This window comes from Mercenaria mercenaria, chromosome 3 (genome assembly GCF_021730395.1).
Source record: "Mercenaria mercenaria strain notata chromosome 3, MADL_Memer_1, whole genome shotgun sequence".
NCBI classification, from domain to species: domain Eukaryota; kingdom Metazoa; phylum Mollusca; class Bivalvia; order Venerida; family Veneridae; genus Mercenaria; species Mercenaria mercenaria.
The window spans coordinates 78221416-78248680 of NC_069363.1; the positions used below are offsets into that span (position 1 = coordinate 78221416).

A 27265-nucleotide genomic window follows, 5' to 3' on the forward strand; every position below is an offset into this window, starting at 1 on the left:
GCCATCAATGACCGACTTTGCAAATTTTGTTCAAGCAATACTGTTGAAAATGAGACGCATTTTTTATTACACTGTTCAAAATACAATGACTTACGAACTCAACTATTTGGTGATGTAATACATGATTCTGCTTTTAGAGACTTGTCAGACATTGAAAAGATGACTTTTCTGACAAAACACCATGTGAGAAAGTTTGCAAAATATCTAGTTCAAGCATATTTGCACAGACGTAAATCTATTTATCTAAATGTATAAATGATCACACGGTTTTAGTGTATGACTTACCACTATATAATCTTAGTTAAGTTGTTCATAAATATATATATATATATATATATATATATATATATATGTATATATATATATATATATATATATATATATATATATATATATATGCTTACGTTATAGTTAATTTAAATTTACACTGTATTATTACTATTATATTTCGATAGTGACTAATAGGTCCATGGGGCCGGGTGATTCTTGTTTTGTTATTTATATGTTTTGCTATATTGTATATATCACATGTCACTTTAATAAACAAATTTTCTTCTTCTTCTTCTTCTTCTTCTATATATAGTTATAGTAAAATAATCTGTGTATAGAGCGGTATCGTTATAGTGGACGCAACTTGACCCCGATGGTTGACCTTTGCATTATAATACATAATAAAGCACAGCCTATTATTGAAAAGCAGTGTACGTAAAACACGAGCTGCACGAGAAAAAGGAAATATCAATTTGTGTAAATATAAATTAGTGTATTGGAAAGTTTTAACTGATCAAATGTAAGTATATATACTTTGATACTGCTCTGTATACAAATTCATTAAATATACACGACTATAGTAGTCGCAACTTGACCGCGATGGTTGACCTTAGGCTGATTATTCATATCGATTATTTCATTGTAGAAATAAGGGGTGCTTAGGGTAGCCGTATATATTATATGGAATTAGTTTGTATACAGTATAGTTTTTTTTAAACTTTCCAATACACTAATTCATATTTACACAAATTTATATTTCCATTTTCTCGTGCAGCTCGCGTTTTTAGATGCAGAGATTAAGTGTTTTACGTACACTCCTTTTTACTAATAGGTTGTACCTCTTTATGTATTATAATACAAAGGTCAACCATCGGGGTCAAGTTGCGTCCACTATACCCTAAGCACCCTTGATTTCTATTATGAAATAATGGATATGAATAGTCAGCCTAATGTCAACCATCGCGGTCAAGTTGCGACTACTATACTATAACTTATATATACTAGTAATGGACAACACTAACAAAGGATTATGTCACAACCGTGTTTTAATGTAGGGATAACGCATGTTTTTTCGTGTTATAACGTCTGCAGAATCCCGAGGGATTGGTTGGTGCCCGAGCCCGTAGGGCGAGGGTACCAAATTATCCCGAGGGATTCTGCAGATGTTATAACATGAAATGAACATGCGCTAACGCTATTCTAGCATAAAACCCGGAAAAAATACTAATAAATAAATACATCCTACCTCAACGTCATTAAATTTTCATGAAATGCGCGGGAATGTCTGAGATGTTTTTTAGGTTGACGTCATTTTGTTTTGAATTATCCGTTTTGGGGCCGAATGAAGTTTACGCTTTGCCACGGAACTCGCATATATAAAAAGGTGTTATAACAGCACGTGAGCGCGAGAATCTCTCTGTTAACACACGTTTTCTCTCCTGTTAAAACACCCCTGAAATGTAACAATAACAGCAGTTTTATGCTAGAATATTGATTATATAGGTCTACCCGAGTGGCGATAGGTTAAGTACACTTGATAGTATACTAGAAGTTCAGTGCTTTATATAATACAGATTTCATTACAAACTGGAAGTTTTCATGTTTAAATGTCACCAAAGAACAGTATATATTGAAAAGGAAGTTACTTGGGAGTTGCGTGTTTGAGGTAATACGATTCTTTCCTCATTTTGATTTCTTCTTTTCTTCATGCTTATATGGATGAATATTTTCCTATTTCCGTCATTTTAAACTGTAGCAAAATTATTAGAAAACTGCAAACTGAACTTTGAAATATATGACAATCAGTAAAAGTTGTGAGCTGAGATTCATTTTATTAATCTGTATGTTTATTTAGACTTAAGAAGTGTCCATGCTGACTACCCATGTAGTGCAACAAATGACGCAATCCTAGGAAATATTGTTACTTTTCTTTAATATGAATATCACCACTCCTTTAGATTGCCCGTCACAAATGCTATAAGATTATTTCACTGATTGCAGGTGCAGATGGGATTTTCCGACCTCGAGGATAACTGTTTAGGCGGTAACGAGGCTCTGCCGAGTTACCGCATAAACAGTTACCCGAGAGCCGAATATTCCCATCTGCAGCTACAGCCAATGATAGAATCTTTTTCTTGCAAACCACATTCAAGAAGTTATTATAAAAATAAAATCAATCGAACGGCTTTCTTTTAAGAACTATTTCTTATAGCAGCGTAATAAAACAAAGCGCGAGGAACCAACGTCCGTAAACAAGAAAGACGTCAGTGACATATAACAATGTTTAGTTCCGGTTTTGTTTTATCAGTTGCAGCGTATAGTTATGAATTTTTGATAAAATAACGTGTTTTTTTTTTTTGTTTTTTTTTTTTTTTTTTTTTTTTTTTTTTTTGAATCGAGAAATATACTATCAGGAACAAATAGGAACTGTCAATGTATTGGATTTTTATTCCATTTTTGAAAAAAAAAAATAACATAAATCTTCTATATATATGTAGTTCGTAATACGTCATTTATAGTACGAGAGTCATCTATGGATTTTCAACCACCGGTAAATATACACGAAATCCCCGTCTGATATAAAAATCCCCATGTATAGGGATATTTATAATAAATATTTAAGCGGTATTATATTGATCGATACATTGACACGTACTGACATGACCTATGTACTAGTTTAATGTACCCTTGTGTATAAAGGAAGTCCGCTACCTATAGTTTATCTATAGCTTTGTGCTCCATATAAGCAAATATTAATGACATAATATTGGCGGGTCAGTGTGACATGTGCATGCGGCATCTGAAAGGTGGTGCGTGTATCAGATTTTGGACAATTAATTGGCTTGTTTAAAACTTTAGAAGCTGATCATTTACACATATTTGTGTTAACTGAGTGCTTAGTATCTGCTAGTTTCTTTTTCTTTCTTTTTTCTTTAAGTAAACACATCTTTTTCTTAAGAGTTCAATAACTACAAAAAAATATTGACTGTATCATTATACTAAATAGTCATAGAATTGCATCAAAAATTTATTAGATATGCCTATCTCGCTGTTGCGCAAAAAGATAGATTGGACATAAATAAATATGGAAACGGCACATTGTTTTCAAACTTGAAAAACAAATAGTCCTCTGTTAATACTTTCATGTTAACGTGAGTAATTACACAATTTCATAAAAAGTAATTAAACGTACATTTCCACTAGGGACGTAACTCTATGTAATGAGTATTTTTGTGTCCGTTTCATAAATCCCTGACAGAATGTATGAAAATAGGAATACCATAAAATGTTTTTTAAATAATGAAGTTGATTGACCACCTTTAAAGACCTGCTCCAGTCCTACCTCTTAACCTTAAATTTTCACTGAATAAGCATTAAAATCCTGACTATGAACAGTGAAGCCTGTCGAAATAGAGTCTATTTTATATAGAATTCTATATAAAATACCTGTGGGTCTGCATGCTTAAGTGTGGTGCGTGGCCATTTACTGTTACCTATTGTAATCATGGGCGGCATACACATAATAGAATTTGAATAGCCACGGAGCAGGTCTTTAAAGACGGAATACGGAAAGAAGATTCGGCCTTGCACCATAATCTTCTTTCAGTTGACGCGTGGATTAAAATACAAATAATGCCTTCCAATCCACATGAAATTTGAGGATCTCTTGAATCATGAATAAATATCATAGCGTATAAAATGTAATTACATGTATATAGTTTTTGGAAAGAAAGAATTGGTTTCTTTATAACTTCATACCGTAGCATAATAACCGACTTAACTAATATAATTATAGTCTTCAGTAGAGGTTACAACATGTAATAACAATTCCGATATTGTCAGTTTGACATGCTCCAGTAAAATTGTTTAAGGTTATGATCTGAAAAGAGATTGATATGTAATAGGCGTACACTAATCTACACAATTTAAGTACGTATGCACTGAATTATTTTGTATCTGTACTTTATTTACTATAGTTACCCCCCGAGAGAAGCAATAATGATATCTGCAGGACCAGTTTCAAGGTTTTATGAATGGATGTTATCAAAAGGAGGTATGTTATTCTATATATACTACATTTAACGTTTTTTTACAATATATAATACTGTTTATTATGCAATATTACCAGATAAAATATTTTCTATATGTAATGCTAAAAGTGGTTTCAGACCAGACGGGTGAATCAGTGCTAGGTATAGTTGCGCATTTTATCGCACTGGTTTTACCGGAATTTGAGACTTCTTATATTCAATTCATTTAATTTTAATAAAACATCTTTTATTAGATTTTTTTTCAATATAGCTATATTTTAGACTGACTGAAACATATGATAGCGCTAAAGCATGGTTTACAAAAAGAAATGTCTATTTTACAGATACACGTGTTCAAGAATGGCCCTTGATGGCAACGCCCGGTCCAGTGTTGACAATATTTCTAATGTACCTTATCACTATAAAACAAGGTCCAAAACTAATGGAAGCACAGAAGGCAATGGATCTTAAAAAATGTATAGTGGTCTATAACCTAGGCCTGGTTGCACTATCTGCCTATATGTTTTATGAGGTAAGTGACGTGTTGTTTTTTTTTTGTTGTTACACGTATCATCTTCATTTATAAATCAAACCGGTGTTATGGAATACTGTTATAGAAGATTTCTTGTACAACATTTTAGAAGATACCTCTTAACGTAACTAGCGTCCATGAGGCAATAAAGTACCCTGATTATTATACCCCCGCCAAAGGCGAAGGGGATATTAGAAATGCTCTCCGTCCGTGCGTGCGTCCGTCCGTCCGTCCGTCCGTCCGTGTGTCCGCAACGATCTTTGTCCGGAGCATAACTCCAAAAGTACTGGAGGGATTTTCTTCAAACTTCATACACTGATAGAACACTTTGGGAGGAAGTGCAGTGTGCAAGAACAATAACTGTACCTTGCCTATTTTTTTTAGTTATTCCCCTTTATCTTCTTTTCTTAAAAAATTTTGTCCGGAGCATAACTCCAAAAGTACTGGAGGGATTTTCTTCAAACTTCATACACTGATAGAACACATTGGGAGGAAGTGCAGTGTGCAAGAACAATAATTCTACCTTGCCTATTTTTTTTAGTTATTCCCCTTTATCTTATTTTCTTAAAATATTTTGTCCGGAGCATAACTCCAAAAGTACTGAAGGGATTTTCTTCAAACTTCATACACTGATAGAACACATTGGGAGGAAGTGCAGTGTGCAAGAACAATAACTCTACCTTGCCTATTTTTTGAGTTATTCCCATTTAACATATTTTCTTAAAAAAAAATTGTCTGGAGCATATCTTTTTCATGCATGGAGGGATTTTGGCACAAATGTTCACCACTACGAGGCGGAGTGTCATGCGCAATAACAAGGTCCCTAGGTCTAAGGTCAAGGTCACACTTAGAGGTCAAAGGATGCAAGAATGAAAACCTTGTCCGGAGCATTTCTTCTTCATGCATAGAGGGATTTTGGTATAACTTGGTACAAATATTCACCACCACGAGACGGAGTGTCATGCGCAAGATCCAGGTCCCTAGGTCTAAGGTCAAGGTCACACTTAGAGGCCAAAGGTCAGATACAAGAATGACTTTGTCCGAAGCATTTCTTCTTCATGCATGGAGGGATTTTGATGTAACTTGGCACAATTATACACCATCATGAGATGAAGTGTCATGCGCAGTTGCCTTCTTCAGAATTATTTCCCTTTGTTGTTACTTTAAATAGCTTTTATTGTAACTTTTTCATTACTAGTCGTAGGGAAAAATCGAGACCACTTTTTTGTAGTACAACATGCATGCTACATCCAATTTTGAGGTGTATCTTGACCAATCTCTACCTGGTAAAGATTTTTGTGTGGACTTACAATTTTTTTTTAAGATTAACTTCCCTTAGTTGTTACTATAAATAACTTATATTGTAACATTTTTATAACTGACCGTAGCGAAAAAACAAGACCACTTTTCTGTGGACAAGATAGATGATAGATGTTACTTTCCAATTTTAGGTGTATTTTAAGGTATCTCTACCTGGTAAGGAGTTTTTTTATGGACTTAGAAAAACAAAAGACTTACAATGATTACTAAACAACAACAAAATTAAAAAGCCATTTGCAAATACAGCTGCTAGAGTAAAGAAATTTGCTGTGACGGGCGTTTATTGTGACATTCTGTCTTTCCATTCCTTCTTTTTACAGTAGCCATATAGAAAAACATCATAGCTATACTGTTCATGAAAATTAATAAAATTTAGCAGTAAACCACCTTACCACTGACTTATTCTTTCTTCCACATCTTTAAAACCCCTGATGCGGACCACAACTAAACGGTTCTTCAAAGCTTTCCCCAAAGTTAATACTTTCAGACACTAACTTGCCAGGAACTTTCGCCTTCAATTATAATATGCCCGGCGTGGGGATTAGCCATGTCTAACATGGCTCTTGTTCTTCATTTATTTTCACAGAGCATTTTGTAAAACTTAGAAACAAAGCAATTTGAATATTATACGAATATTTTTTTACCTTTGCTCTAGGTTTCTGCAGTACGCAAATTTCTAGCTATTACTATGAATTTCACAAGAATTTTACCAGTCTGCGAATTCTTCGACTGGACATTCAGTAGTCTATGTGACTAAACCATATATTGCAATGAGTAATGACATCGCATTAACAAGGGCAATTACTAGCATTCTAGCATAAAATTGCTGTTCTTGTCACTTTTCGGGGGTGTTTTAACAAGCGTTGAGAAAAGGTGTGTTAACAGAGAGGTTCGCGCGCTTACGTGCTGTTATACCACCTTTTTATATATGCGCGTTCCCTGGCAATAAAGCGTAAACGTATTATGGCCCTAAAACAGATAATTCAGATGGAAATGACGTCAACGTGAAAAAAACAACTAAGATATCCCCGCGCATTTCATGGAAATTTAATGACGTTGAGGGAGGATGTATTCATTTATTAGTTGTGTTTTTTTTTCGCGTTTTACGCTAGAATAGCGTTAGCGCGTGTTCATTTCGTGTTATAACATCTTCGAAATACCTCGGGATACGTTAATACCCTCGCCCTATGGGCCCAGGCACCAACCAATCCCTCAAGATTCTGCAGACGTTATAACAGGAAAAAGCATGCGTTATCCCAGAATTGGAATGAGTCAGTAGAATGATACCATAGCATCAATCTATGTTGATGAAATTTTGGTATGTTGTTTAATAAATACTATACTAATGTATGAAAAAAGATAAGAATGTTTCATTATTAATATGAAAGCTATTGTCATAGAAACTGAGGGGGTGGGGGCGTATGTAAAAGTTTCCTTACTTGTACTTATCCCAAACTAATACATGTTCGGTTTTGTTACCTTCAGTCTTTGTAATTTTGCATCGATCACATTTTCAGTTAAGAAAAAGAAAGGAATTCTAGCTGCGCCCTTTTACGTCTAATTAAAATAATGTATATGAACGGAAAATTTGTCAACTTGTAAAAAGGTATCTGCATTTCGTGTATCTGCAAGCCATAAAAAACTAATTGGTAAAATGGAGGTGATGCTAGGATAGAACGCCGGACTCGTCTTAGTATCAAAAGCCTAAATCCAAGTGGGAGCAGTAACTTAGGCGTCAGTATTGAAGTCAGAGGTACAGGTAGCAGTCTGCGACCGTAGTTAACGTTTATCAACAATCGAAATAAATATAAACAAAGCTTATTTTGTCTATTTCAGTTTTTAGTATCATCAGTTCTGGCTGGTTACAGTTATATATGCCAGCCGGTAGATTACTCAACCAATCCATTGGCGTTACGAGTGAGTATACTAAAGTTCAGTTCGTGAAAACTATGCCAGAAATAAATTTGTTTCATATGCGTTTTTTAATCTTTTTCCTAGTGTCAGTTTATGTGCAAGAATTTTAAACAGTTGATTATCATAAGTTTACACGTGACGATGCGAATAGAACAGTTTCGTTTTTGGTGTAGTTTACGCCCTCGTGAAACTATTTCGCAATCGTGTTGTTTCCATATGTTATGTCAAAACACAGTTCTGCGCTATATTATTTCTTAAATCAGAATACGAAATATTCGTGTGCAAAAGATACACAAAGGATATTAATATCTGTCTGAATATTGACATAAAAAACTGAGATGTCGAACATATATAACACGTTAACAATTCAGCAACATTTGGCCTTCCATACATTATCTACATATCACAGACTTTGCTGTTGTACTGTACACTGTAAGAAATCACTGTTTCACTTTTCTTTTGATATCTCAAGAGAATTGGACGGCTATTTATAATGGATAAGGCACCTGCCCCGCAATCGGGAGGTCGAAGGTTCGAGTCCTGTCAGAGGCGGGTCTTGTTACTGAAGAGATACAGCTTGGTGAACCGCCAGCTAGTTGAATAATGCTTACCGATTGCCTACACGCCTGATGCCTGGAATCAAAAAATAGGAATCGGGAAGTAATGCTGTTCAATGTATGTAGGTGTCACATAAGCCAAATTGGCTGGCCCTCTTAGTTGGGGTGACGCTGTATAAACAAACACTTTACTAGTAAGAAATCCATCCCGCCTTTTTTCCAACTGCTTCAAAATTGGTGATTTTTATGACCTACGTATGTTTCTTCTTTTTTCAGATGGCTAATGTGTGTTGGTGGTACTTCTTTTCTAAAATCATAGAACTTCTGGACACAGTAAGTGTAGCGAGCAACTTTATTTCCATTTTAAAAATGTTATCATCTACATTAGCTTTGAGAAATTACTAATGTTTGCTGTATTTTCAGGAAATCTTTCCTTAGGTTTGTACTTATTAAACAGGAAACATTATTAAATATTATTAAAGAAAAGTTAAGGTTTTGTAAGAGCGAAAACAATATTTTTTTATCTGTCTAATAACGTTTTGCCAGTTATTTCATTTAGAAAAGATTTCAACTGCTGAAAACTTTATCCGCGTCGTGCAGTGCCTTCAAATACATAGCGCATATTGTACTTTTTGTTTTTTATTGAAGGTATTTCTTATCCTACGGAAGAAGCCTATATCATTTCTACATGCTTATCATCATAGCACAATGTTACTGAATTGGTGGTTAGGAGTAAAATATATCGCAGGCGGACAGTGTGAGTATACTTTACATTTCTATTTTGTAAGTACCTATGAAATTTTATTTTAAAAATGAGATTTGCTACTGATATCACATTCATTTTCGGTACCTTTAAATTTTCATAAATATTCAAAAAGTACAAAAACATGCAATCTACAAAAATTGCTTAAGTACAATTGAGTTTCAGTCTTTTTGAAAGCCACTCACTCTAAATAATGGATTGAAACAAATTTTTCTATTTCAAGTAACAGTGAACGTTACCCAAGCTAAGTTAAATGAAACCAAAAAAAAAGGTCTCTATGAAACCTAGTAATACCTATTTAGCACTATATATGTAGTATATCAATACATGTACAAAGGGCCATAAACCTTGTCTTACTCTTGTAATCTGACCGAAACTTGCAGAGTGGCATTTCCTTACAGCTCTAAACATTTCTCCCATGTTTTACACCATACCATAGATATAGTTTCGGACGGACGGTTGACAACGCCAATTTTAAATTTCAAACTGCAAAATCTTTGTCAATATCTTTTATTTCTAGCCTTTAATTTGTGAAAATATATAGGGTTACAGTGCTGAATGTATTGAGGGTTTGCGCTTGTCAATTGTTTCGAGGTGTATTCAAATTCGCGCAAAATGGCGGCTCAGTTTATGTTCTGATTTTGAATATTGGCCTGTTTCAGCATTGTTTTATATTATGTCCAAGACTCATCCATATGACGATAAAATTTATTTATACTAGCTGACCCTTACCCTGCTAATTTTCGATAATGAACTTGTCCGTCTTTCAGTTTGGACACTACCATTAACCGTAAAAAGGGAAGCTTACCAAAATTATACTGACTGAATGACGAACAGTGAGTGCAGATCATGATACGATTGCACGGATGTGCAGTCTGATCATGATCTCCACTGGTCACAAAAGCAGAATCAATCATTTCCAGCATGATAAGAGTTAAGAAAATGTATGTCTGGTAGGTATTACGGTATAATAGTTGGTGATTGCCGGACTAAATCACTCCCACCAGTCTGAGTCCGACTATGGTTAAGCTACTTTGACAATGCTTCAGAACTGAAGAAACAAATGTACTTACAGTTTTCACCCCTAATCTCTCTATTTATGGGGGATATTTTTTTGTTTCAGATCTTCATGAGTGAACACTATACATGCAATGTTTTCACGAAATTATAAGATATAGTGTTCGTGAGTGAAAGATATAAACACATTTACATTTTATTTCATGTTTTGACTAAATTTACCCAATTTATAGTTTCTTACCAGTGATCATTTTCGCTGTGAAATACCTCATGTATTTCACTCTTATATGAAAAACATGTTATAAATCAAGATTTTATGTTTTTAGATGAATACAGCGGGAGAAATTTCATCTGTCGTATATGACAGGTTTCCATGACCATATGTTGACTGGTTCAATGACCGTTTGTTCCGCTGCTAATGTCTGGGTCATAATGCGATGAAAATACTTAAGTTTTACATCTGTCTATCTATTTCAGCCTGGTTCCTAGCGATGTTAAACACGTTTGTCCACGTGATAATGTACTCTTATTACGGGTTGTCTGCCCTTGGGCCTCAAGTTCAAAAATACCTCTGGTGGAAGAAATATCTGACTATACTTCAGTTGGTAAGTACTTTTCTTTTCAAGAAAAAGTATAGTTTATTAAGCTGAGTGAACAGTTTTATATTTTTCAAGACTCTATCGTGATTTTTTTGTGTTGTTGAAAAATATTACTAAGTTCCGGATATAGAATTCCTACAGTACCGCTCGTGCCCTTTCAGTTCATTTATGTTAGAATAAACTTTCACAATCTTTGCTTGATTTAAATGAAAAGTTCAACCATATGTTCTACAACAACTGCATTTCGATTTAGACATTAGAAGTTTTTCAAGAAAGAAACAGCTCTGATTATTCATTTAACTATCTGTTTTTTGTATAATTTGTTTCTGTATGTTTTCTTTCTTTTTCAGACCCAGTTCTTCGGTGTAGTGATACACACTGGTGTGAATATGTTACAGGGAGACTGTGAATTTCCTCAAGGCTTTAACTATGCAGTTTTCTTATATGCCATATCACTTATTATACTATTTGGCAACTTTTTCTCCAAAACTTATAACGGGAAGCAAGGGAAGAGACAATAACGATATTAGAATTAGTATTTACACATATTTTTGTATTTGTATGCATATGAAAGATGTTGACAAAGGATGAAGATGGAGCACCCTAGGACTGTACCTCCGGGAGTCGATTTTTGAAAATCCGAAATACTCATTTGGTGGTCTGAAACCCATCAATGACTTCAGGAAGTGAGCCATTACAGCTGTGATATTCATTTTATGTCGAGCTCAATAAATATCTAAAAGATGTTTATATTCTGTTTGTAACTAAACTTCTGTTCTAATTCTCTCAAAATTAAAAACACTTTGTTCTAGTTCTTTCAAGAATAAACTTTCTCTTTCAACAATCATAATTATGCATGTTGTACTTGTCAGAAGTTTATTTATAGCGTTATTGCACTATAATGCAACACAATCAACCAAGTCAGATAAGAGAAACAGTAATTGCAGTTTAGGGTATTTGTTTGTTTCACTGTAAGATCAAAATATCTTTCATGAGAGAACACCTAATGGAACTTTATTTTTCATGAGTTGAATAGCTATGAGTGAAAAATATTTTAATCTTACATGTGAAACAAACAAGTTTTCTTCTTATTTCATGTTTTGACTATATTAACCAACTTTACAGTTTCTTACCAGTGAAAAATATATTTGATATTTTTCACCGTGAAAACACTTTTTATATTTCACTCTGATATTTCGGTAATTCAATGTAAAGCTTGTAATATACGGTAAACAATCTTTGGCTTCATTAACTTGACTATAGAGCCATACTATGCTCGACACGATTAGTTTTGCCTTTGCGACCAGTGTAGATCATGATCAGCCTGCACATACGTGCAGTCTGATCATTATCTGCACTGTTCGCTATTCAGTATCGTTTTGGCAAGCTCCCCTTTTAAAAGATAATGGTACTGTCCAAATTGGAAATGGACAAGTTCATTATAGAAATTTAGCATGATAAGTGTTAAAGTGTAATGGGAAATGTCTGAAAACCAGATCCTAAAGCTTGGGACACGTGTCAGAACGCAATATCTACTTGACTGAGCTTAAAATATGCTTATCATTCCGATGAGTGGTGTATTTAGCGGATAAGGTTTTGATCGCTCATCCCAACTGGGGTCACGGCCTCACCATTTCATATGACACCAAGCCCGGTTTTCCAAGAAGCGGCTTCGAGATCAGCTTGAAGCTTTCGTCATAATCGAGCTAAATTAGATTAGTATAAACTAAAGCAACCGATCAGACGCAGGAGTTTTGAGTCCGACTGGTCTTCTAATCTTCGAAGATCATGAAGCTAGCAAAAGTGTGTGAGTCAGAGTAACACGAGGTTCTATCAACATTTGAAAAAACAAACCAGATACATAAATCAAATGTCTTACCTCAACAAATATAATGTAAAATACGTTAAATATTGAACATAGTGATACAGTATAAATACAATCATAATGTGATATAATAATTTCAAGGGCATTACACTGGATTTATAATCATATCCAGACCATAGCAAATGATTGTGAATCAGAGTGACTCGAGGTCCTATCAATATTTGGGAACCCAAACAAGAGACACAATTTTTTTTCATCACAAAAATGTGACATACATTAGATACTGAAAATAGTTAATTTTAAATGCAAGATGTGACATGCTGGTGACAAAGTCGTTAAACTGGCTTTATAATCACACATAAGTCATGAAGCTAGCAAATGGGTTATAATCACAGTGACCCGAGGTCGTTTCAACAATTGGGAGCCAAAACCATATACATAAGTGTTTTACGTCATCAAAATATTGTATCATACATAAAAAATTGAATATTGTACAGTATAAATGCTAAATGTGACATACTGCTGTCTACGGCATAACACGGGCTTTGTAATCGTGCCCATATTATGGAGCTAGTGAATGTGCGTGAATCAAAGTGACCAGAGGTCTTATTAACATTTGGAGCCCAAACCAGATACATAATTTTCTAACCTCATCGGAAATAATGTAACATACTTTAAATATTGAATATAGAACAGTATAAATGCTAAATATGGCGTGCTACAGGCGAAGGCTGAACACTGGTTTTATAATCATACCCAGATCATGAAGCTATTAAATGTGTGTGAGTCAGAGTGACTCAAGGTCCTATCAACAATCGGGAGCCCTAACAGATACATAATTTTCTTACGATAACATACATTAAATATTTAAAATAGTACAGTACCATTGCAAATGGTGACGTAATGCTGTCAAAGGCATAACACTGGCTTTATTAGCACACCCATATCATGAAACTAGCAAATGAAGCTATTAAATATTAGTGAGTCAAGGTCCTATCAACATCTGGGAGCCCAAACCAGATGATAAGTGTTTTTCATATTTTGTGTTTATACTGTACTATGTTAATTGTTTAATGTATGTTACATTACTTTTGATGTTGTAAAAAAATTATATCTGGTTTAGGCCACCAAATGCTGATAGGACATCGAGTCACTCTGACTCGCATTCATTTCCTAGCTTCATGATATTGGTACGATATACCTTTGACAGCGGTTTGTCACTTTTTGAAATTCAGAATAGATGATGTACTGAATTCAATATTTATTCTATGTTACATTATTTTTGAGAAGTAAGAAAATCATGTTTCTGATTTAGTCTCACAAATGTTGATAAGACCTCGGCTCACACATAATTTGCTAGCCTCATAATCTAGATATGATAATAAACTATTTGACACCAGTATGACACCCTTTGCAATTATAATGTATTATATTCAAAATATAATTTGTTTTACATTATATTTGATGTGAATAGAAATTCATGTGTCTGGTTTTGGCTCCTAAATGTTGATAAGACTTCGAGTCACTTTTACTAAAAATCTTTTGCTAGCTTCGACTTTGACAGCAATATGGCACATTTTGCTTTTATACTGTTTAGTTCAACTGTTACTGTTCACTGAGGCTACTGTTTCTGCTGCCACACTTACAGCTTTCCACTGCTTCTATTATATGCTACTCTACTGCTACTGCTACTGCTACTGCTTACTGCTACTGCTACTATTGGTCACTGCTACTGCTGTTCTCACTTCTGGTACTGCTGACTGGTGCAATTGCTACCACTCCTCACTGCTATTGTTGGTACGACTACTGTTCATCGCTACTGCTGCTATTGACACTGCTGCCCATACAGCTACTGCTAACTGCCGCTACTGTTCACTGTTACTGCTGCTGCACAGTCCAATACTACTGTTACTTCTCACTAGTGCTTATGCTTCCTCCCTTTGCATCTACTTTTATTGTTCACTGCTGTTGTTGCTACTGTTCACTGCTACTGTTTTACTGCTTCTTCTGCTGCTACTGCTCACTGCTGATACTTCTACTGTTCACTACAGTATCTATTACTGCTACTGATGCTACTTCTGCAACTGCTATTGTCAATTTTACGATTTTTTACTGCTTATGCTAACTGCTACTACTATACTGCTTATACTGTTAATGTCAATCTGACGAACTTCTACTGTTTATTTATGTGATATTTAACCATTTCATAACAGCAAATATCAAAATCTACACCTCTCTCCAATTGGGATGAACTCGTTTGCTAAAAGTACAACGTTTTTGTTTTTTTGTTGTTTTTTTTTTGTGACTTTTAAACATGGGGTGTGGTAGTAAAATGATTTTAATTATATTTTTGTGAGACTTGATATTTTTGGTATTCTATCATGATATTTAATCATATTGACATTATATTCATAATATCAAGAAAGTACTTTCAATAATATATAAGATATTGGCAAAATACCAAATGGGGTTATAGGTATATACAAATATAATGTACCTTGGTAAAGCAGACATCCAAGTGAAGGCTATCATCTTGCCTCTGTCCTTTTTCATCTGAACAGATGCTATCTTTAGTACCGTTTTCCTTGACATGTTGATTTTAGTAGTCGATAGCCTAAGTGAATTTTGTTTTGAACATTATTGGTAATTATAAATAATGTCGGAAACATCTAAGGTGATGATAACATCAAATTTAAGCAGAAATGGCATCTCCTTTTAATGACGCTTTCCTCCTTGCGTCACAGAAATCAAGCAAATCTCATTCTACTAATATTTCAGTTCAAAACTGAAAAGCGTTTGTAACGAAATACCGTAGGTAAAATGCCTTTAATAAAAAGCTCTATATTTAGTGAGTGTTAAGTAGTACGTTTTCCTCCGCGGTGCACTGGTCATGAATGAAGAAATGTTTTATTGCCGTCGTGGCCCGGGTTCAATTGCCGACTCTGGCATTTATATATTTCTTTCTTTCTTTCTTTCTTTCTTTCTTTATTTATTTATTTGGCTTTTGGCACAGTTTAGAAACTAGAACTTAGATTGTAATATGACCAAACGTCAATTTTAAAGAAAGCGGGACGAAAACACGACAAATTTTACGCGAAAACTCGATGTTTAAAGGGCGCCGACATGACAGATTTATCTGTCGAGTTTTCGTGTTGGCGGGTATAAATATAAACTATTTTGGCAAAGGAATAATATTTTTTTTCATAATTTAGACCCAAAAATGCAACAGAGGCCATCATTTCATTCCTATATTTCAAAAATGTCCGCGAGGATACCCTCTGAATGGGAGGGAATGACCCCCTAACGTATCTCAAATTTTGGAGAAAAAAAATGCAGCAGGGACCACCATGTCATACCTGTATTTCAAAGATGACAAGGGAAAGACCCTGTGACTCCATTGTCAGGAGGAGGTTAACCCCCGTACCTCAAAATTTGCAGCAGATGCCACCATTTTATATAATATATATTATATATTTCAAACATTTAAATGCAGACACGCCCTGACGCACCATCTAACATTAGGGGTTACCCCCTGCCGTACCTAACCCCACTCGGCTCGCCGATGCCGCCTTCATTCTTTAACTGTTGCCCACCCCGCACCCCAATGAAATATTTCTGGAACCGGGTCAGTAAAACATACACTTCGTATTCTTAAAACGATAACTGACATAATATTGTTCTGTTTTATAATCTCAAATCTCCTAATGCAGCTTTAGTGAATATAAATAAATTTTGAATTGGCGGTTCGTTCAAATGTAAAGAAAAATGCTTCTAAAACCCTTTGCCACTGGCTTCAATATAACTCTACTTTTTATATGAGATGTCTGAAAAGAATTTGTCAAGTTTTCGTGTTTTCGTGTCGGCGGGGTGAAAACACGACAAATAAAGGGCGCCGACACAACATATTTATACCCGCCAACACGAAAATTCGACAGATAAATCTGTCGTGTCGGCGCCCTTTAAACATCGAGTTTTCGAGTAAAATTTGTCGTGTTTACGTGCTTTCGCCCCGCCGACACGACAACACGAAAACACAAAAACTCGACAAATTAGCTTTTTGTCGAGTTTTCGTGCTGTCGTGTTTTCGCCCCGCCAACACGAAGACACAAAATGGCAGAAATCAGCCACCATAAGTTTCATTACCGAAATCTCAGGATGTACTCGGTAAATTAGAAAATGATTGATGACGAGTAAAGTGCTTTTGTTTTGCTATACTTATTTGATCAATGTTGACCTCACTCATGTTGCATTCTATTACTTATTGATTTTATTCATTATAATGAAATCACAATTTTGAATATATTTTCGCGAATAGCAATTGTACTACAAATTTAAATGAAACTTTTTAGAATTGTAAACATTGTTATGTTTATCATATGGTAAGATAAAATGTATATCTATGTATTTATTTTGGAGATATTTGCCCGTAATTTAGGAGATTTTGTACTATCCCCTAAGCAAAATTACGAAAGGTCTTCTGGACTAGTCGCCCATATGGATTTTGAAGGTTACTATAGATAAGCTTACGGACTGAAACATTCCAGCATAAAACTGTTGTTTCTATCGTTTTTCAAGGGGTGTTGTTTAACAGGATAAAACACGTATGTTAACAGAGAGAAAATTCTCGCGCTCACGTTATGTTAACAGAACTGACATTTCCGCATACTTTATGAATATTTAATAATGTTGATCAATAGACAAAAGATTATTTTTAGCGCTTTATTCGTCTCGGGTTAGAAAAGCTTTAACGTATGCTCGTTCTGTAGAATCGCTTTTTATTATATAACTATATAAATTCTGTAAAAATCGGCTTGTATTTCACAATTAAATATGGACAGACAGACAAAAATTCCGTATTGTACCTTTTAAATTCCGTATTGTACCTTCCGTATTGTATGCTGCCGGACTATTTTCATTAATATGCATTGACCCGACACATTTCTATAAACAGCGCACATAAAAACTTCACTAAGTTCCATTTGATATCGATAAACATTGAAGATTTCGTTCAAGAACAAAACAAGAATCAAAATAGTAAAGGTATATAATAAAAGGGTCATTATAACAGTAGCTAGATCTGGGACTTTGTATTCGGCTCTCGTGGATTTTGCAAGGTCGGATCACACTCGGCGCTTGCGCGCCTCGTGAGATCCGAACTGGCAAAATCCACTCGAGCCGAATACTGCATCTCAGATCAAGTTACTGTTATAATAACCCTATTGAATACGTTAGGTCTCTGGTATTTCTGGGCTAGGGCACAAACCCATCTCTTAGAATTCTGCAGATGTTAAAACACGTAAAATCATGCGTTATTCCTACAAACAAGACGTCTAATTATGGTTAAAACCGTTATATGAACCAAACCTTCCACGCGTTATTCGGAACGTATCATAATTATAATGAGCCGCGCCATGGGAAAACCAACATAGTGGGTTTGCGACCAGCATGGATCCAGACCAGCCTGCGCATCCGCGCAGTCTGGTCAGGTTCCATGCTGTTCGCTTTCAAAACCTATTGCAATTAGAGAAACTGTTAGCGGACAGCATGGATCCTGACCAGACTGCGCGGATGCGCAGGCTGGTCTGGATCCATGCTGGCCGCAATGCCACTATGTTGATTTTCTCATGGCGCGGCTCATATCTGTTATAATTGCGATGTGCATCGGTTTGTTGTATAATAGCGTCAGTTTCGAATTCAGCCGGGAAACAAACCGGGTTGTGTTAGAAAATTGAGAATAATTTTTTTAACACCCTGTATGTGGCATTATTAATTATACGAGATAATTTATCACCTTAAGCGGCATAAAAGGCACCATATCATATGGTATTTTCACCTTTATTTCGTTATTCCGTGATTTGTTAATAAAGATATCAGATAATTATAGAGAACGCCTAATGATTAAATCGAACCTGTAAACACGGTATAATTATGTAGCTTATTACCACGGCTTCCACCGCCACCTTAAGTTAGATGCGTGCCCTTCGTGTGGTATCTGAAATTTGAATATTGGACAGGCTGATTAGAGTTTAAGGTAGCTAGGTAGATTTCAAGATTTAAGGTAGCCTGTTTAACCTGACTATAAATATCTAATGAAGCCCCCTTGTCTAATACACTATCAAGGGCCTTCATAGCGAGTGATTCGAATCACTTGTCACTTATCAACGTTGGTTTGGTCTTCATCAGAGGTAGGATATTTCACGAGATGATTTCCGGTCCGTCGGGTGCTTCTGCACAGGTGCACGTCCGTGTCTCAGGTTAAAAGACACAGACAAAAATATTCTTCATAGAGTATTCACGGACAAGGCAAATTACATGACGGTGGACATTTCAGTGTCATGCCAATCGTAGCAGCCATTATATTGGAAAACTACCAAGAAGTTTTGACACCATTTTGAGGCTGCAGGTGTCAAAAAGTTCTCGACCGTCCGTGTGAATGACATCATTAAGGTACATGTCATGTGACCTATCATGCCGTAGAATTAGTAATTAATATCAGGATTTCCTGTATAAAGGGATTGAATTTCCTTGTATTTGCATTCATTACAACATCCGAATGAAAACAGATTCTCTTTGTATGGCATGGTGTTAGCACAACATTCAAAATGTTTTTTTAAGCTGAAGTGGAAGTAAAACATACATTACATAACGTACGCATCTTTTTCAAAATATGACTGAGTGACTGATTAGCACACATAAGAACCTCTACACAACATCGTATACAGTTTTTCAAAATAAAGGCGCCTACTATAGGTAAATTTCTGTGAACGTGAAAAGGATGAAGGATTCAAAGAAGAGGATTTTGTTTGTCACATTTCATTTGTGTATTGGAATCGTCAATTGTGTCATTTCAAATGACGTTGATTATTTAGTGAAAGAATTGTGCAGAGGCGAACAGTCCTGTAGCGGAGCAAATAACACCCTTCCGGCAAATTCGTGTTGCCGTCCCTGTGAATGCGAGGATTTTTGTCAGGAAAAAGGAACGTGCTGTGACGACAATAGTTCAAGCCGAGTAGGAAATGTAACCAAGCAAGTATGCTTACTCGCCGGACTGAAGAGATCCACTGACAGACGAAACACACAGCTCAATCCATACTTTGTGCGAGCACACTGTCCCAAAGGTTTTACCAATCGTAGTACCAGGGATAAATGTGAAACGAGCACTCCAGAAAGTATTGAAGATGGCGTATTCGTCTCTTCTAAAAATGGCAAAATTGTTTACAAAAACAGGCACTGCGCTCTTTGCCACGGTGAAGAAGACCCAATTATGTGGACAGTTGGTGTAGATGAAAAATGTGCCAGAGACGTATTTTTGTCCAGATCTGATCATCATCGTTCGCTAAATGCGTCCTACATGAATGAAAAACTGATGACATCATGTACAATTTCGTTTGACAGACCAAGTATAACGAGCTGGAAACACGTGGCGTGTGCTCATGAAGAATTACTGATTTCAAGTTGTCCGGAAGTGACGTCACAGAACCTGCCGTCTGATGATATTGACAAGGAACTAAATGAATTATGTTTGAAGGACAGCAGTAAGTACATAGTTAACATTGCTTTACAGGTACTCTGGTTCGGGCAGTTTTGTTTTTTAGAAATAATTCTCTACTACTACATGGTTTTACCCCTCCCCCTCATTCAGCTTTCCTGAAAATGTTCGTGCAGCGCATTAGTAAGGCAGGTCTACTTTTAACCTCTATTTAGAAAGATATAGGAGCTCTCATACAGTTGAACTTTTTGTAGGTAAACAAATATAGATATGGCGACCTTTCAAAGCCATGTTTACAGCTGTGTCTATCATTAGATTTTATTTTTCGCTGCTGCAACTGTACTCGCGTAAATTTTCAGCATCTACAATTACAAATACAGCAAAGAGACTCAAGTTTATTATTTTATAGTCCGTCTAATGATATAGATACAGATTTCAGGTAAAAGTAAGATGAGAGAACAAAATGCCGGTTTTTACACATGTTCACACAGTTTGAGCCATTACTTTTTTCTCCTTTTTTTCAGGAAAATATCAGCATTTTTAAAGTTTATTTAAAGATGCGAGTCTCCAGATGTATACTTCAGTATTATTCAGCAAGCTGCAATGTCTATTAAATATTAATCATATCATTTTAACGTTTTGATTGGTTTCAGTTGTAAAAAAAATACTTATCGAATTCTGAAAAAAAGATGTAATTCTGAAGGCGCGTCTTTTTCACATTTCGGTCACTTTATTTATTGAAACTATTTATAAGATATATATATCTAATGTTTATTTTCTAGGTGCACTGCCAGTTTTCTACGGATACAATCTGCAATTTGCTAATGTTTATTGCTACTTGTGCAGTTATAGACAAAAAGCAGCGACTTGTAACGTTGAAAACCCTGATAAAGCGTTCCTTAGTATGTCCTTTTCATTAGACCTGTCATCACTGCGCATGGGCGAATTATCACCGGAAGCGGAAGTAGAAGACCGTCAGTGTGCTGGCCATTATTTCTACGACGAATTATTTGTAAGTACTTTCCAGGGCGGCGCTACTAATAGTCAATGAAAATGCTGAATGCAGCTTTGTCTAAATTTTTCAAGAAATGCCATGTACAATTCCACACTGTGAAATTACACATGTATTACGGAATGCATTTTGTTAAGCTGATGTCTAAAATTTAAGTTTTGTATATACATGTATATAAAATCACTTAGTCTCAAGGGCTGTGGTTTTCTCTGATGTATACACTCAACAAAATTCCTGAAAGGTCAGTTTATATTAATTTGTATTACTATTTTGTTAATAATGCATGTATTCACACGAAATTTCACATACTGACATTTGAATAGGTACTGCAGCTAATTATTAATTTATTTTTGGCGACTCACGGCCAAAGTAACCGCATTAGGCGTTTTGACCAATATTGCATATTTTGCACGTGCAGGGCATGTGCACCAACATGCACGTGTTCGTTTACACTTTTGGCATTACTGACGAAAGTCCTACTAGAAAAACACATATCATGGTGAAATTGACACAAGAGCAACGCGATCGAGCTGTCGAAATGTTGCTAGCCGGGACACATTTACGACACGTGTGTAATTATTTTTGCAGTTTCAAAAGAATTTTGATATAATTTGTTTGTAGCTGTTACTTTGATGGTAATTTCCATTTTTAACCTTATTTCCGTTTACAGGAATCTTCAGTCGTTGGTTATCTACCATCCGCGCTCTTTTGGCGAAATTTAACCCAAGTACAATTCATTGAAGTGACCGATTTTGAATTTTGTTGTAAAATTCCGACAGCCCGGGCGCGTTGCTTTTGTGTCAGTTTCACGATGATATGTATTTTTATAGTAGGGCTTTCGTCAGTAATGTCAAAAGTGTTCATTAACACGTGCATATTGGTGCACATACACTGCACGTGCAAAATATGCTATATTGGTTAAAACGCCTAATGCGGTTACGTTGGATGAGTACCAGCAAATTGCTGGGGGTAAGGTAAAATTAGTTTTAACTGTTCTTTAATAGGGTCGCTCAAAAGCTCTACAGAGATTATGTTCATTGTTTCACAAAGCGACGGTAGAAAAAATTACCTTTTAATAGTTCAAAATGAGCTCCCAAGAAATGGTAGTAGACCTATATGAGCTGAATTTTATCATGATACAGATAGTAAGATGCTAACAAAATGTCAGGCATAGACCTATGTGATTCAGTAAGGTGTTTAAATGAATTTAAATATATATGCTATCTTCCATTGTGCAGAAAAGTAACTTGAGCTATGCCTTCCATTTCGAAGGCAGTTAACAATGAGAACTATTTTATTCCGCCCACATGTATTTATCATTTTGCGTAGGGTTTTTATATTTTATGGTCAAATGACGCTATTGGCATATAAGATTTGTCTTGCTGAAAATGCGTAGGGAAATCGGAAGAGATAAACCAAAATCTGATTGGTAAAAATGTTATAAAGTTGCAGAAAAACAACGTAGCATAACTGTGCATGTTTTGATTTAAGAAAATTGAGCCACACCATGAGAAAACCAACATAGTGCGTTTGCGACCAGCATGGATCCAGACCAGCTTGTGCATCTGCGCAGTCTGGTCAGGATCCATGCTGTTTGCTTTCAAAGCCTATTGCAATTAGAGAAACTGTTAACGAACATCATGGATCCTGAACGGATGCGCAGGCTGGTCTGGATCCATGCTGTTCGCAAATGCACCATGTTGGTTTTCTCATGGCGCGGCTCAAATATAAAAATATAAATATGCAATAAACCTGTACAATTCATATTAACGTTTTTCACGGGGAAAGACAGCATCTAAGCAGCATGCACGGACGTTAATCAATTTGTCAAGAAGTATTTAAAAAATTGTTTCAACAGAAGAAGTTTTCTGTATGTATTTATTTTTTTATAGTAGAATAATTCAAATCAGCAATATGTAAGTCGTCGTCATAGTTTTAACCCTATTTGTACTATTTCTTAATTCAAAATCTTCATGTAAAGGAGAAAAGCTGACACCCCAAAATAGTCCATTTTGTGAAAGAATGGGCAAATCAAGAAGCAACGCGCCGAGATTGTCCATTCTTTTACATATTGGACAGTTTAATGCTTTTCTTGCTTGCTAGATAGCTATAAATGGGGAACATATCTACATCATTTTAGGAAAATGTAAATACGTTTAAAAACTCAGGAGGCGCACTATATATTCTAAATATTTTACAATGTACCGTTTGCGTAAGTCAACGAATGAAAAATGAATTAAAGAAAGTGCAACCTTGTTTAACACGCCAGCTGTTTAAAAATGTCAACGATACTTTACTTACTAAGACCTCGGTGTTTGATCTATGAACGATATAGACATGTTATTTTAAAATATCATCCAATAAGCAAATGTACCTTTCCGATAGTAGGAATGCAGAATAGAAAATGGAAGTCTGCGGGGAAAAAAAAACAAACACCGGTTCGAGTCTTTAACTTCAAAACTGACAAAGGTGTATCTAAAGTTACGAGATAGATATGAAACAAGCCGCTGTCTGTGCACCACAGACTTTACTTAATCAGTCGAAGCGCAGATGCCTTTTCTTTATGGCGCGCGAAAACGAGTAGTTTCCATGCCACTGGTTAGAGGTAATTGCTTACGACTCGTACAAGACATTTAGGTCAGAAACCACTAGTTTACTTTAGTATGTTTAGAGGTGGCACACATTTGTATCAACATTTCCAGAGACGTTAAATCTACCTTCACTAGTCTATATCTAAATTAGTCAAATTTTAGCTGAGATAAAGCTTTCTTAATTGAGTGGTAAAATCTAACCGAGAAATATGCCAGTTAAACAAATTAAATACATGTTTAAGATTCCACAGGTAAGACTGAATGGTAAACAATATCAAACTGGTATAGTTTCAACCTACATCAACACACCTTCGTAGTAATCCGCGGGGGATGGGTGGGGGGTGTGTGTGTGGGGGGGGGGGGGGGGGTGGTAATACGAAATCTATGAGATGCGAAACAACATACAAATATGTATATGTAACGACTTTGACACTTCACCGGGTATCTAAGTTCTAAGTACGTTGTTTGGAATTAAGTCATTTTGAGGCATTTTATGTAAAGTTAAAGAAAAATGAAGATTAAAAAAAGGATTAATTTCATATGAAAAAGCTACGAAAGACCGGTGGTGACTTCACACTTCAAACTTCACACTTCATACTTCACACTTAGGAGTTCAAACTTCAGACTTCACACTTCACACTTCAAACTTCACACTTCAAACTTCACACTTCATACTTCACACTTCAGACTTCAAACTTCAGACTTCAGACTTCGCACTTCATACTTCACACTTCAAACTTCACAATTCATACTTCTCACTTCAAACTTCAGACTTCACTGCACGCTTCGCACTTCGTAGATTAAGAATCATGTGACTTAACGTCATCTGCTTATTGTGTATTGGTATAGATGTGTATGCCATTTCTTATTTTAGTTTTAAGTATTATTGACTGTGTACATTTTGAATGTTCTAGGAAAATAAACGACTTTTCGAGTTTAGATTATATCACTTGTTGATATTCGAAAGATAAAGGGAAATTCACTGTCTGTTGTCTGTCCGTTCAAAATCTTCTTGAGAAAAACTATTGGAATAATTTTTTAATCAATCTCACGGGAATGATACATGTGTACGGTGTTCCTTTTGGACAATCGTGACTTTTTATTTAATACTAAACCGCGATGCACGATGGTACGATGACGAAAACGCGATGGTGCGATTGCACGATGGATAATGAAACAACTATGGTACGATGGTAAAAACGTGAAGGCACGATGATAAAATCGCGATAATGTAATATCACGTTTCATCATAGTACTATCCTATCGCGTTTTCACCATCGCACCATCGTGCCATCGCGTTTTCATCATTGTACCATCGTGCTATCGTGTTTTCACCATCGTACCATCGTGTTTTCACCATTGTGCCATAGAGTTATCATCATAGTACCATCGTTGTTTCACCATTGTGCCATCGCGTTTTCACCATCGTACCATATCTTTCCGGTTAGAAATGCGTAGTCCCGTACACTTGTATTTTTGTCAACAATAGATGAATGTGTCTCAATGTATTTTGTGAGACGAAATTTACCATTTAGTGTAATAGTCACATGGTATTATTCAAACTAAGCTTATTCTTGTTAGGATGTATAAAGTACATAGTGCAATGTGAAAATGAGATTGTATCAAGCCTGTATTTTACTGACACATATACTGTACCACTGCGCATGACCACCGGAAGGTGATGGTACGATGGTGCAAATACGATGGCACGATGGTGATAACACGATGGTACGATGGTGATAACACGATGGTACGATGGTGATAACGCGATGGCACGATGATGAAAACGCGATGGTACGATGATGAAAACGCGATGAAAACGCGATGGTACGATGATGAAAACGCGATGGTACGATGATGAAAACGCGATGGTACGATGATGAAAACGCGATATTACATCGACATTTCACCATGGTACCATCGTACATCGCGATTTTATCATCGTGCCATCGCGTTTTCACCATCGTACCATCGTTGTTTCATCATCGTGCCATCGCGTTTTCATCATCGTACCATTGTGCATCGCGGTTAAGTATTAAATAAAAAGTCACGATTGTCCAAACGGAACACCGTACATGGGTGACGCACATACAAATTGCTAAAACAATTTCATTCAATGTAAAAATGCGGTTGCCAAAGTAAACGAAAGGAAAAATATGTTTAAAAATCTTCATGTGTAAAACAGAAAGGCATAGAAATTAGATATATGGTGTGTGGCATTACCTAGCGGTCTTCTAGTATTAAAGATATTCAAATCATGCCACTGGATTCAAAATTATCCAATCCGAGGGACAGTACTTTTAAACGGACTTATAAAGGAAAACCTTTTTAATATCTTCTTCTCTTACAATACATTATACTCTACGATATTCATTCAAATTACGCCTCTGGAGTCAGAAGTAACTCAGCCATAATCATTATGCTACTTCATTATGCCCAATCTCGGTAATTCTAGGTTATTCTAAAAATAGAAAAAACGCCCGAAAAAGACTTCACACTTCAACCTTCTGACTTCACACTTCAAACTTCACATTTCAAACTTCAGACTTCACACTTCAAACTTCCTTCAGACTTCACACTTCAGACTTCAGACTTCAAATTTCACACTTCAGACTTCACACTTCAAACTTCAGACTTCACACTTCAAACTTCATACTTTAGACTTCACACTTCAAACTTCACACTTCATACTTCAGACTTCATACTTCACACTTCAGACTTCAAACTTCAGACTTCAAATTTCACACTTCAGACTTCACACTTCAAACTTCAGACTTCGCACTTCAAACTTCATACTTCACACTTCAAACTTCACACTTCAAATTTCACACTTCAGACTTTCCTATTATTTGTATGTGTATTAAGCATTATATATATGAAGTGTGAAGTGTGAAGTTTGAACTGTGAAGCATGAAGTGTGAAGTCATCACCGGTCTTTCGTAAAAAGCAGAGGTTACTTCTACGCCATGGTTTGAAATTAAGCACTCTATTACGAAATTGCACTTCATTGTATTTCACGGTAGATAGGCCTAAATATGTATCTAAAATACAACCGAATTTTCTATTACTAATTACAGGACACGTGCCGAGAAATACGTTGCCAAATGTTTGAGGTAGTCTCAGATGGTAAATGCATTTCCATTGTGCAGAAGAGTAAATTGAACTATGCTTTCAACTTCGAACTTGTCCCAAAACAGCCATGGAGCCATGTAGACTTGAACGAATTGTCGAAGGCGTTATCCTCTATAATACAGCCTAAACTTGGATTTCGAAAATGTCAAGTGTGCAGTTCAGAAGTTCGTTACAACATGAGCCACACCATGCAACATTCAGTAGATCAGAATG

The 27265-nt window shown here is 35.7% G+C and overlaps 1 protein-coding gene across 1 annotated transcript; it reads left to right on the top strand.

Moving 5' to 3' along the window:
• The first annotated feature begins 4190 nt into the window (after positions 1–4190).
• LOC123547757 (elongation of very long chain fatty acids protein 4-like) lies at positions 4191–11752 on the top strand. Its single transcript, XM_053539970.1, has 7 exons — positions 4191–4324; positions 4646–4833; positions 7990–8070; positions 8901–8957; positions 9273–9381; positions 10882–11009; positions 11354–11752. The coding sequence occupies exons 1-7, from the start codon at positions 4270–4272 to the stop codon at positions 11522–11524; spliced, it is 789 nt and encodes a 262-aa protein (XP_053395945.1). The 5' UTR covers positions 4191–4269; the 3' UTR covers positions 11525–11752.
• Positions 11753–27265: the final 15513 nt, after the last annotated feature.